Source organism: Tursiops truncatus, chromosome 4 (assembly GCF_011762595.2).
Source record: "Tursiops truncatus isolate mTurTru1 chromosome 4, mTurTru1.mat.Y, whole genome shotgun sequence".
Taxonomy (NCBI): Eukaryota; Metazoa; Chordata; class Mammalia; order Artiodactyla; family Delphinidae; genus Tursiops; species Tursiops truncatus.
The window spans coordinates 28,808,339-28,822,073 of record NC_047037.1 but is presented as its reverse complement, the minus strand read 5'-3'; the positions used below and the strand labels follow the sequence as shown (position 1 = coordinate 28,822,073).

The window sequence follows — 13,735 nt, the reverse complement described above, 5'->3', positions numbered from 1 at the left end:
CCACTCTATGTTGCAGTGACTGACCACTAACATAGTTCTCCAGTGTCCTCTGGCCTGAGCCAGAACATTCTCTGGTAAGGTCATTAATGGCCACTTCCCAGCCTATAGTAAAACTCCCATTCTTGACAATGGATGTTTTCCCTACTTAGCTTATGTGCTTATTTCACTCTGTTTGCCTTAAGCCCGATGGCCTGTGTCAGCTCTTTCTGACATGGATTCAAGTGGCATAGCACTTGAATAGTTAATTGCACTTGCTTGTTCAACACTGTAAGTTTGGTGGGAACAAGGGCTCTGTCTCCCACATTGTATCTTCCAGTTTTAAAACCATGCCTAGCACTCAGTGGACACTCAGATATTTGCTGAATAGGTGAATGCGGGTATGTAAATAGGAGCTGCGCCCTGTTTGCCCTTCCTTGCCTAATCCCTGATTTTGTCCCCCTGTCCTGCACTATCTCCAGTCTCTTCTAACCAGCCTTGCTTCCCGTGTCACTTCTGAACAACATGATAGTTTTGCCCAAACAGACTAACACAATTTTTATTTACCTGACTGCAAAGAATTGGAGGTAAAATAATCATTGCTCTATCCTCTCATTTTACTGAAGGCCCAGAGAGGTCAATTGAGTTGCTCAGAAGCATAGAGCGAGTCTATATGCCTACATGATTGCTACACCTGTCCTGTGCCTTGACAGATGTACATCTTTGGTTAGATGTGGCCGGTCAATATTATCCAGAAGTCTCTTTCAAGTCTTTCCCATGCCCAGGTTTCTTAAGCACCAGAAGCCAGTCTAATAGTATTTCTCAGTTCTTGGAGAGTAATCATGTGTCCCTGTCTCTGCCCCAGCCCCCATCACTTTATTTTCTGATAATGTAGTTACACTCAGTACAGGCAGCTGTTTCTCCCAAGTTATCCCTTCTTATTCTCAAGTAAAATTTATTTCCCAAGCCACTGGGAAGGAGCTTTCAGACTTCTGCATCTAGCTATCCAGTGCCTAAGACTTTTGCCCCAAGTTTTAATTTCCTTCCCATGCTAAAGGTCCTGGTTTGGCCTTGTCTTTTTCAAGAACAGTGGCTAGTCCTTGACTGAAGTAACCTGTCAGTCAACCAGTCTTTGACAGTTGCTGTAGCACAAAAGATTAGATAACTTGGAAAACACTATAATCCCAAACAAATAGTAATAAGGTCCTAACTAGTTTATTGGACTGAGACTAGTAAAGAAATGAATATAAGGTGTACAGTGCAAAATCACTTGATTGGGTATTCAGGAAGAGATGGAGTCAAAAGTAACACAAATATAGTGCCTGGGTGACTGGGAGAATAATAACAGTATCAGAGCGACAGACAGACTGATGTAGGGAAAGAGCAGGCTTAGGGAAGGAAGATAAACTCAGCGTGGGACATAATGAGTTAGACGTTCCACCAGACATTGTGGAACTTACGTTTGTGTTTAGCAGGCAGTTGGAAATATGAAGCTAGAGGTCAGGAAAGAGAATTACCCATATCAAGCTGATTTTGATGTCACAACAGTGTCATTTAAGTAGAGTAAGGATGAACAGAGCTTTGGGACACATGTCCATTTAAGGAGGGGAAGGGGTGAGAGGTCTGTAGCTTAAAGAGGTTAATGTTTGGGCACTTACATCTTTTAAATAGGAGTGGGAATGGGAGGTGGGGCAGGCTGAGGAAGAGGATCCAGTGGCGTGGGGCAGAGTAAAGATGCAAGAAAGAGGGGTGGGGGAGGGGGCAGGGATTTGAGCTGTAAGTACCCAGCTTCAACAATACGGGAGTGAAGAAGAGAGGTATGGAGACACGTTAATGAGAAGGGGGAAGTTGAGGCAACTTGTGTCCCAGAAAGAAAGCAATGTCCCTGCAAAAATGAGGTGAGCTCAGAGGGACTGAGGGTGTGAGGGAGGTAGGAAGCATTAGAGGTAGGAGGTAAACATCCTAAGGAGTGTGGGAGTCTCCTGCAGGGGAGTGCAAGGCTGGCGGGCCCTCAGTGAGGACTCCACTGAGGGGGGATGGCGTACCCTGAGAGACCAGGCAGCCGGGTTTGGTGGTTTTTCTACTGTAATACCAGCAGTTTGGGATCTGAAGCAGGAATGAGTTGTGGGAGGACAGTGGAAAGGAATCTAATATGTGGAGTATCTGAGCAGGGCATCCAGGTGAGAAAGAAAGGCATATGAGGGTCCGATAGATAGGCAGACGTTCCGGGGCTGGAAGTGACAATGAGGACAGAGGGTGGATGTGCATAAAGGTAACGGTGAGATTAGGTTTGGTCTGGAGTGAGAAAGATCAATATGTAAGTTTTCTTCAGCCACCTCGGAACCTGCAAATCACTATGTTTTTAAAAAATGACCATTCCTCCTGCCCTACAACTGCAGTGTGGTTCTCTGTTCCTAATAGTTGGTAATCTTCTCTCAGGCACTGTTCATTTCAACTCTGTTTTCTTCTCTTCCCATTCGGCTTGAACATCCTGAGATTTCTCACCCTCTCCTGTTCTGAGGTCAGCCTTTAACTCCTCTCATTTTAGTCTAGGGCAGTGACCCTCAACCTTGCCTGCACACTGGACTCTAACTGAGGAGCTTTTTAAAAAACTACAAGTGCCTAGGCCCCGCCACAGAGAATCTGATTTAATTGGCCTGGGACTTTGTTAAACTCCACAGGTGATCTTCCTACATGTTCCCCCAGCCAGGTGTTCTCCCAGGTGAAAGTAATGACTCCCATTAATGTGTTGCCCACACTGGGAACTACCTGATGAGCACAGGACTACTCTAACCAGGGCAGTGTTACAAGCATAGCTGAGCATAAGGACTCCAGAGTCAGATGCCTGGATTCCTGTCTCAGCTCCGTGATCCTAAGCAAACTCTGGATTATCTAGAATCTTCAATTTCCTAATGTGCTGATGAGGAATAATAATGCCTACAAAAGGCTTAAGTCACATAATGTAACATGCTTATTAGCACAATGCCTGGCACACAAGTACTCAACAAATAATAGTTGTTTTTGTTAATATTTGTGTTTTGATAGCATTAGCATTTTTTCTTAATATGCTATATTTCCGTAGGACCACACAAATTAAACTTAATTTCTTCCACACACTATTTTGTATCTATGCATTGTTTAATGAAGGAAAATCGTAGGCTATCTTGTTTTTAAATTTCAAAACAATAATAAAGCTTCATGATTGTAATGATTACATGTAGCAGGATTTGGTGCTACAGTGAAAGTTGGCAAGGATTACTTTTCTAAATATTTAGCTTAATTTCCACTTGCTTGGGAGGAAAGTAGCCACAGGGTGGCTCTGTCAGAAACCCACAGATTTCTTTTCATAAGGGCTGAGTGTGGACCATGATTTTTCAAGAAACTCACTCTGGCAGGAGAAACTCTGGCAGGAACCTGCCCAATGGTAGTTCAGTCGTATCTTGCTTTTTCTCAATACTGTTTATGCAACACCTCTGCAATATTTATCACATGTAATTATTGTTTTAAGTGTCTTTAAAAATAAATGAAGAAACATAATCTGCCCATAAGCCTGTCATTCAGTCTGGCAGGTCCTTGGTGGGGTAGCCCTACCTTTCTGATGAGCTGCCTGCCCCCACTGCAGAATGGTTGTTCCAGAGGCAAAAACTCTTGCTGAAAACATTAACTTAAAATGGACATTAACATACTTGCATTTACAAGCAGTGAAGTTTGTCATCTTCGTGTTGTTATTTATGCAGCATTAACCTTTTTCTCCAGATCATTGAGACTGAAAATATGATGGACCGAATTGTGACTGGCTTGTCTGAGTCTAGTGTCAAGGTGCGGTTAGCTGCCGTCAGGTATGAGCTTTAAATGGCCTGAATAAAAATCCTTTGCCGTGTGTTTAACCTGTTTCCTTTCCGGACCTTCACCGAGTAAGCACAGAATCCAAATGTTACTTGAAAGTATTCTCAGGTGAATTCATACAGTGCGTAACACTATTTAACAGAGAAGCTAGCCTGAAAAGCCTGTGAAGTCCTGAAGTAGTTGAATTAATGATGTCTGTAGATAAACTTGAAGTGTATATTAGTAATTGTGCAATGCCAAGCAGTGTGTTTGAAAAGTAAAAGTTTCGGCTTCTTGTGAAGCTAATTTTGATTATTCTTTGTAGATGTTTGCACAGTTTATCTAGATCTGTGCAGCAGCTTCGAACCAGTTTCCAGGATCACGCCGTGTGGAAACCTTTAATGAAGGTAAGAAGAAAGCATCAAGTCCACACCTATTCCCACCGAGCCTTTAGTGTGCGAGGTAGCTGACAGCACTCTCTGGTCTAGGAGTGTATCTGATTTTTATGTTAAAGCGTTTTGAACATTTATCTCCTCAGATGTGATGTTTTAAGCCTCTTTAGAACGTGCAGAATGTATTTCTGAGGTCAGCATCTCGTGTGTGGCAGGGGAAGTACATGCCTGGCTTTCCTTCATTAAATGAAACTCTAGTTACTCATTTGATCTCCCTGTGTGTCTAGTATTACACTTTAGACTTATATCCAGAGTCATCTTTGTAATTTTTAGTTATAAAAAAGAAAGGAATCAGCCATTTACAGATATAACCTGCTCTTAGTCTTTTGGCAATCCCTGGATATTTTTTAAAACAATTATTACTTCTTGTCTCTCTATTCCAGAATGACTTCTTTGTTAAGACCTAAAGGTCTTTCCTTGAGGGCCAAAAAAAAAAAGAAAAAGGTGGTTTAGGTCAAATAATTATCTGAATTGAGACTTAGAATATGCACAGGTTGCTACTAATAATGTTATCCCTGATACAGCATAGAACCACAGGTCAACTTAGTCTCACCATTTTTTTTCTTTTTTTTAAGTAACTATACACCTTGCATTTAACCAACAGATTTATTTGTTTAAGCTTTTGGTTTTTTGTTTTGCTTTTTAGTATCTACTGTGAAAGCCTCTGGGCACAGTAAGTCTACCAAAACTTTTTACTGCAGAGCTCTTGCCCCCAGCTTAAAGCCTCAGGTTATAATAGAGGCATAAGTATGGTAGAAATAGTTGGGGGAGGCTTCAGGCAGGAAGATTACAAAGTAGCTTTGAATGCAAAAGGAAGTCAGGAGGATTTTCCAGAGAGGAGTAGCGTGAACAGAAACATTACGCTCTCCTTAGTAAAGGGATTTTACTATTGCCAGTCTTGCTTGTTCTTAGATCGCACCTTTTTCATAGCAGCTTAATCTTGATTTATTGATTCTGTGCATTCAAAACAATTTTCTTAAACATATCACTTTAACTTTTTTTTTTTTTTTTTTGGCTGCGTTGGGTCTCCGTTGCTGTGTGGGGGCTTTCTCTAGTTGCAGCGAGCGGGGGCTACTCTTCGTTGCGGTGCACAGGCTTCTCACTGCGGTGGCTTCTCTTATTGCGGAGCACGGGCTCTAGGCGCGTGGGCTTTAGCAGTTGTGGCACGTGGGCTTCAGTAGTTGTGGCACGTGGGCTCAGTAGTTGTGGTTTGCGGGCTCTAGAGCACAGGCTAAGTAGTTGTGGCGCGCGGGCTTAGTTGCTCCGCGACGTGTGGGATCTTCCCGGACCAGAGCTTGAACCCGTGTGCCCTGCATTGGCAGGTGGATTCTTAACCACTGTGCCACCAGGGAAGTCCCCATTCAAGATTTTTAAAAGTGCTCTCCTGTTTCCCAAAATAACTGCCAAATATTTTCTCTGGAGCCATTTTCTCTGATTGCTCAGCTTGGTACCCCTCTCTCATATGAATCAGAAAGAAGCAACATATGGTTTTTGACTAGTTCTACCTGGACAAAGGTCTGGTGAGCAGTCTAGAAAGATTTTGAGCACTTGGTTACGTGTGGGTATAATTACTATCAAACTACTACTGTGTTGCACATTTAAAGTATAGTATTAAAAGCCTGGAAGTAAATGAGTGATTTATATCAGATACTTTTAGGTTTCTCTTAGTTCAGAGGCTGTTTGCATTTCTATTGATTCTTTTTCCCCTTTGCTTTTCCATGTTTTTAAATGTTGGTTAGCAAACCACAAGAGAGTAGACATTTGATTTTAGCTAAAACTTTTATTTGTGATTATTTTTTGTTCTTATTTTGGTGAAATTCTGTTTGGTCAGTGTTAGATGTCAACTTCTGAATTTCACATGTTATATCTTATACTGTAGTGATTAAATGCTTTTAAGAATTTCATAGAATCTTTTCTGTTTTAATTTATTATGTAATTTGAAAATGAAACTTATAAAAGCAGATTAATCTCTAAAACAGTAAATAATACTTTAAAAAGTGAATCATGTCAAGCAAAGCAACTTTTTAAAACAAGTAATAGCCATTTATTAATGTTTCTTTTAAAAGTTACACATTTTTAAAGTCATTTTTTTCTTCTTAACAAAACACAGAATGCCCCTCCCCAAAAAATACCCTGCTCTGAATTCATATGATTGCAAATTCCCCAGCACATAGACCAGAAGCAAAGCAACTTTTTAAAAGCCTTGATAGGCGCTCACTTATGTCAGTCAATGATTCTAAGTAGTATAATTTTGGAAAATGATTATTTGTCTTAATTCAAAAGCATTCATTGAGCACCCACTTTGTGCAATGCCATTTAGTTGATACAGGCCTGGATAAATTAGACTATAGATATTATTATAGATTATTCCTTCAAGAAGCTTAAATTTGTTAGTAGGAAAAGAGGTTGGCAGGGCTGCACAAAGAATTTGAAAGTGAACAGTAGTAAGGACCCTAAGAGAGGTCACAGACAGTAGCAGTGTGCACTCAGGGGAGGATAGGATGACTTCTGATAGGAAGGGCTCCAAGGAGGCTTCTGGAATGGGACGGCCTTAAGGCATGGATAGAGTATATACCTGAGAGACATAGGAAGGGCATGGCAAAGGAAGGGAAGGGTGAAAAGGGTGTTAAAGTGGGTTGTGGCACACACAGAGATCAGCCTGCATAGTATATGAGATGTGATCTTTATCAACTAGCTAATGATTCACAGAAGAGTTAAAACACAGTATCTTAGGAGAACTGCTTCCATTTTGTAATTCTTGCTTGTTCTTAACTTGGAAACCTCAGACTTGATTTAGCTGATAATATATTTAACTCTCTGAATTTTTTGTGATGATGCATTTCCATTTGCGTAACTAGAGCTCCTAGGATTACTTTTGGGATCATAAGCCTCATCCTGATCTGATTCCAGATGCAAGGGATTTATTTGAAGTGGATATTGCGTATACGTGGTAGTGTTTTTGAAGTCTTCTCTCTTAGAATCTAGAAAGAGGAGGTTCTGATAATAGCTAATGGCAACGAACCTTTGTCATCATGCTGTGTTGTTTTCTGAGTTCAGTAAGAGTCCGTGGCAGTTAGTTTGCTGTATAACTGCTATGTGCCTGATAACAACAATTATGGCAGTAAGTTACCTTTCTTAAAACCTTATTTATATAACCATTACTGTGTGACAATTACTGTTGTAAAATCTTTTCATATATTAATTTTCACATAAACTCTATGAAGCAGACACTATTATCCCCATTTCATAACCAAGGAATTCATACACCTAGTTAGTGGTTAAGCTGAAATTTGCACTCAAGCATTCTGTGTTCTTAACTGTGATGCTATGCCGCTTCCCTTATTATTCACCAAATCACATTTAATCTTAAATAGTCCCATCAAGGAGGTGTTATTTTCCTCAATTTGAAGGCTCAGAGAGGTTAAGAAATGTGCTTAAGTTCACACGTCTAGTAAGTGGAGGAGTGAGGGTTGGAACCAGGACTGTGTGATTCCAGTCCTGAGAACCAGTTCCCCACCTTGCCCTGCCTGAGTAGTAGCTTGATCCATCCATGTTCCTAGTCAAACAAGTCTTTCCAGAGACATCAGAAAGTCTCAGGTCCTCGGGCAATTCTGTGGTTTCATAAGTGGCCTGAATATGGTGGAGTAAATTGGGTTAACTTGCCCTAAAGCAGTTCTGTGGTCTTTAAACTTTTTATATAGAGCACCCGCTCCCTGACTTGTGTCTATCTCCTTTTCCATGTAGCAGCCCCCATCCTGGAAGTGGGGCTGTAGCTTCTCCTCCAGCAAGATAGATGTGAGGGCCTTAGTCAGTCATAATGACAGCACTATGTAAAGTTTCACTCGATGTCAAGTGGATCTTTCCTAACTATCTCTCCAATATGAGAAATCAGTTTGAAAGATAAATTGTTTTTGTTCTCATTTATTCTTGTGATCTTACCCCCATGGTTGCAAACCATTAATAGTATCTTTTATTTTTAATCCCACAGGTTTTACAAAATGCACCAGATGAAATCCTAGTAGTAGCGTCTTCCATGTTATGTAATCTTCTTCTTGAATTTTCTCCAAGTAAAGAGGTTAGTGTTGATTTTCTCTTCCTAGATGACTTTTGCCCGGCCTACCTAGAGTTTAGTTAAATAGTTTTCACAGTAGTTGACATTGAAATTTGAGGATTGGTGCTTAAAAGCTATTTCTGAATTGTTTGGTTTGGGGGTGCGTATTAAATCATTTAAAAATATGATTATCATTTCCTCTTATCCCTTTTCTGCCTGGCATATGAAGTGTATTTAAAAGATATTACAGCTTGCCGTCAATCTAAACTGCCTACAACTGCAAATGTAGGAAATAATTACACAAGTAATAGACTATTTTCAAATTATATTTACTAAAGAATACATTAAGACCCAATTTTGTAAACCAGGATTACAGGTCATTTCAAGAGATAACTGCTGGCATTGGAAAATAATCTTTTTAATTTTTAATTTTTAATGGTAGTTGTTTAGGGAAGGATTGCATTTGGGGATTTTTTTCCCCTTCTTTTATGCATTTTATAAATTGTTTGAGCATGCATTATTTTTATAATAGGGAAATGGAAATAAACTTTAATAAAGGAGGGGGGAAACCTTACAGATTTAGTTTTATCATGTTAAAATATCTCTGGCCTGCCCAATCATGAACTAGGTTTAGACACCATCCTTTATTAAGTACATTTAGTCGTCCCATTAGTTTTATCGTGTTAAAATATCCCTGGCCTGTCCAATCGTGAACTAGATTTAGACACCATCCATTATTAAGTACATTTAGTCGTCCCATTTTGACGAATGTCTTTCTACATTGTAACACCTTCAGGCTTTTGACTGTTAGGAAGACATTACTAACCAGGTGGAGATTCAGAGACAACTATTCAGCAAGCAGAAATCTTGGAACGAAAAGGGAGAAACAGCTTCCTTCAGCTGTTCTGAAGGAAGGGGAAGGCGAGATAGGATACCAGAGCTTTTGTCTGTTCCTCTGCCCTGGTCGTGGGGGTCTCGGCTGAGGGTGATCTGGCTGCAGTCAGTGCAACACTTTTAATCGTCCTGAACAGCTCTTATGTTGCCTCAGATCCACCTTCAGAATATTTAGGGTCTAGTTAGAAAGTAAGTTAGATGAACTCAGGTATAGGATCGTTAATATGATTGATTTTTTAATATTAAAAATAAACTGGACTCTTAACTGGAAGGGAAGGAAATGGTATAAGAGCACTTATTGGGCCAGTTGACAAAATGGGAATATGGACTATAGACTCAAAAAAAGTATTGTTGTAATGTCAGTTTCTCTGAATTTGGTAAGTGTTCTTTGGTTATCTAAGAGAATATCCTTGTTCTTAGGAAATACTCATTGAAGTATTAAGGGTAAAGTGGCATGATGCCTGCATTCTACTTTCAAAGGGTTCAGAAAAAGATAAATAATGTGGATATGGGTGTGTAGAATGAGAGACATAATGATAAAACAAATATGTCAACGTTAAAAATTGGTGAATCTGGTATACAGATTGCCAACAAACACATGAAAGGATGCTCAACATCACTAATCATTAGAGAAATGCAAATCAAAACTACAGTGAAGTATCACCTCACACAGGTCAGAATGACCATCATCAAAAAATCTACAAAGAATAAATGCTGGAGAGGGTGTGGAGAAAAGGAAACCCTCTTGCACTGTTGGTGGGAATGTAAACTGATACAGCCACTATGGAGAACAGTATGGAGGTTCCTTAAAAAACTACAAATAGAACTGCCATATGACCCAGCAATCCCACTACTGGGCATATACCCTGAGAAAACCAAAATTCAAAAAGAGTCATGTACCAAAATGTTCATTGCAGCTCTGTGTACAATAGCCAGGACATGGAAGCAACCTAAGTGTCCATCAACAGATGAATGGATAAAGAAGATGTGACACATATATACAATGGAATACTACTAAGCCATAAAAGGAAACGAAACTGAGTTATTTGTAGTGAGGTGGATGGACCTAGAGTCTATTATACAGAGTGAAGTAAGTCAGAAAGAGAAAAACAAATACCATATGCTAGGGCTTCCCTGGTGGCGCAGTGGTTGAGAGTCCGCCTGCCGATGCAGGGGACGCGGGTTCGTGCCCCGGTCCGGGAAGATCCCACATGCCGTGAAGCGGCTGGGCCCGTGAGCCATGGCCGCTGAGCCTGCGCATCCGGAGCCTGTGCTCCGCAACAGGAGAGGCCACAACAGTGAGAGGCCCGTGTACCACAAAAAAATACATATATATGCTAACACATATATATGGAGTCTGGGGGGGAAAAAAAGGTTCTGATGAACCTAGGGGCAGGACAGGAATAAAGACACAGATGTACAGAATGGACTTGAGGACACGGGGAGGGGGAAGGGTAAGCTGGAACGAAGTGAGAGAGGAGTAACAGTGACATATGTACCCTACCAAATGTAAAATAGATAGCTAGTGGGAAGCAGCTACATGGCCCAGGGAGATCAGCTCAGTACTTTGTGACCACCTAGAGGGGTGGGATAGGGAGGGTGGGAGGGAGATGCAAGAGGGAGGGGATATGGGGTTGTATGTATACATATAACTGATACAGTTTGTCATATAGCAGAAACTAACACAACATTGTAAAGCAATTATACTCCAATAAAGATGTTTTAAAAAAGTGGTGAATCTGGGAGAAGAATATATGGAAGTTCCTTATATTAGTCTTGCTATTTTATAAGTTTAACTTATTTCAAAATAAAACGTTTTTTTAAAAAACTGCACAATTTGTATATAAATCTGCGTTGCTTAAGACATTTCTAGAATCCACTTGAAAGATGGCCTTCTAAGCATTTGTTAGTAGTGATGGTACATCAGTCCTCTAAGGCTTGAATTTTTTAGAAACTACCAAAACCTATTTTCAGCCAAGTATCATAAGTTAAGTAGTCAGACTAACACATGCTATTTTAGGTATAAAATGTGATATGACCATAAAAGTACAAGACTGTTTTGCTTGTATGATTGATAGATAGTCCTGAAAGTAGTTCTAAAAGATGAATTCTACAGCATATTGATGAATAAGATTAGCAATTTGTAAGGAAGACAGTTCCATTCTAAACCAGCCATATTGCTTCATAGTCACAACTTGTAAAGGACACCTGAGATACATGCTGCATGAAGCAGGGGTGGCCCTCTCAGAGGAGGGTGAGAAGAATATGGATAGGTAATGGGATCATAAGGGTATGTGTGAAACGTACACAGAATTAGGGTATCTCCTGAGCCTTTCAGGACTACAGAGAAAAAGGAAACAACAGGGTTTATTTTGGTTTTTGGATTTGTGAGAGAGTCATCGTTCTTGACCTTCTCAAGGTGATTTTTTAAGATTTTTTTCCATCGTTCTTATTCTTTTTGTTTGTTTTTTCATCTTTATTGGAGTATAATTGCTTTACAATGGTGTGTTAGTTTCTGCTTTATAACAAAGTGAATCAGTTATACATATACATATGTCCCCATATCTCTTCCCTCTTGCGTCTCCCTCCCTCCCACCCTCCCTATCCCACCCCTCTAGGTGGACACAAAGCACCGAGCTGATCTCCCTGTGCTATGCGGCTGCTTCCCACTAGCTATCTATTTTACGTCATACAGAGTGAAGTAAGTCAGAAAGAGAAAGACAGATACTGCATGCTAACACATATATATGGAATCTAAGAAAAAGAAAAATGTCATGAAGAACCTAGGGGTAAGATGGGAATCAAGGTGATCTTTATGGCTGCCTCACTGCCTGCTTTGTGAAGGTTGTTTGGAATTGGGTAAGAGTAGGAAAGAAATAGGAATCAGAGTGCCAGGGTATATATACACTTAGTTAACAAACCTGACTTTGAAACTGTTTTTTCTCCTTTCCAATCACAGCCAATTTTAGAATCGGGAGCTGTAGAGCTACTTTGTGGATTAACCCAAAGTGAAAATCCTGCTTTACGAGTGAATGGAATTTGGGCTTTAATGGTATGTTTCACAAAGAGAAGGGAGCAGTTATCAAAGTTAAAACTAAAGAATGTTTTTGAAATGTCTGGAATTTTCTTTTTTAAAAATCTTGCTCTTTTGGCCCAGTTTTTTAAAGACTTAGGACTTAGAAGACTTCATTCACCTTTCAGATTCAAATGTAAGCAAGTTGCTTGGCCACTGTGTTCCTCGGTTCTCCTGTTTATTAAGAAAAGCAGACAGGTGTTGAAACTTGACATCTAATTTTGGGGAAAAAAAAGTTTTCCTCCTCATGAACGTATTGATATCTGTATGGCGCTGCCTACTTTACCAAGTACTTTCGTGTCTCCTTTATAACGTCTTTGTGAAATAAGCTAGAGAGTATACATATGGGTACAGATGGGTAAGCTAAGCACAGAGCCATTAAATAACTTCCCCAAGGTAACAGAATTGGGGTATACATGCTCAATGATTTCTTAACAGTTTCTAGTAAATAATTTATAATAATCTGAATTCTAAAACTATATAACTATGAAGTCAGAGAACCATTTTTCCTTACAATTTTTTTAAATAAAATTTATTGAAATTGAAAATAGAGTAATTCTCCATGAATTTTTTAAACATAATTAGAGTAGTTATAATTCAATACTGTGTGCCAGACACTAAACTAGGTGTTTTATATTTGCTATCACTAATTTTTATTTTACATTATATTGGTATATATCCACCTTACAATTGGGAAACTGGAACGTAGAAGGTAAATGAATCATCTAAGGCCTCACAGCTAATAAATGATGGAAATGGGTTCTGAACCTGTCCCAAGCCCGTATTCATCTCCCTGTACTGTGCTATATCTGCTGTCTTTTCACACAAACTTTGGATGGAAATAATCATCTTCCAAGAAAGCACTGAATGTAGTAGTGCTTTTGGCACTTCTCTTTCTTGAAACTCTTTCCCAGGACTTAATTTTTTTTTTCACCTCCCTTTGTACTTAGCCTCCTTTCAACCTCTTTCTCAGAGAACATTCCCCCGAGTTTCAGTTCCCAGTTTCTACTTCCCTTTACACTACAGTTTCAGGGACTTCATCTATTCTCATGGGTTCAACTCCCCCTAATAGAAGAGGTTGCTTTGGAATATACATATCCAGATGGAACTGTACCCTATTCACCAGGTCTATCACTTAAATGGCTAATGGGACTTCATTTCAGGGCTCCCTGACAAGCACAGTTTTAATGTTGAAAACTGAATTTATCCCACTCCTCAAATTCATATTAACTATCTTATTGTCATCAATTTCCATATTATCAGTTATTATGTTCTCTGTCCACAAAATATAAAAACCTTGGAATTCTCTTTGGCCTGGGTATCTTGACACCCAACTCAGTACTCTTTTTGCTCTGCCATGTTGCCTTGTGTTATTAGGTAACTTGATCTTTCATATGTCTTAGATCCTTAATTTTAAGAAGTTCCTGGAGGGCAGTAACCACATATTATAATACGTTTCTAGTT

General features: G+C 39.6%; 1 protein-coding gene across 7 annotated transcripts in view; it reads left to right on the top strand.

The window, feature by feature from the left end:
* ARMC8 (armadillo repeat containing 8) overlaps positions 1-13,735 on the top strand; it is a 106,520-nt gene that overhangs the window by 71,137 nt on the left and 21,648 nt on the right. For all 7 annotated transcript variants that reach the window (XM_073803788.1, XM_019934229.3, XM_073803787.1 and 4 more), the window contains 4 exons: positions 3,733-3,815; positions 4,127-4,208; positions 8,242-8,328; positions 12,158-12,250. In XM_073803788.1, the coding sequence (XP_073659889.1) occupies positions 3,733-3,815; positions 4,127-4,208; positions 8,242-8,328; positions 12,158-12,250 (345 nt within the window). The remainder of the gene's footprint in view (positions 1-3,732; positions 3,816-4,126; positions 4,209-8,241; positions 8,329-12,157; positions 12,251-13,735) is intronic.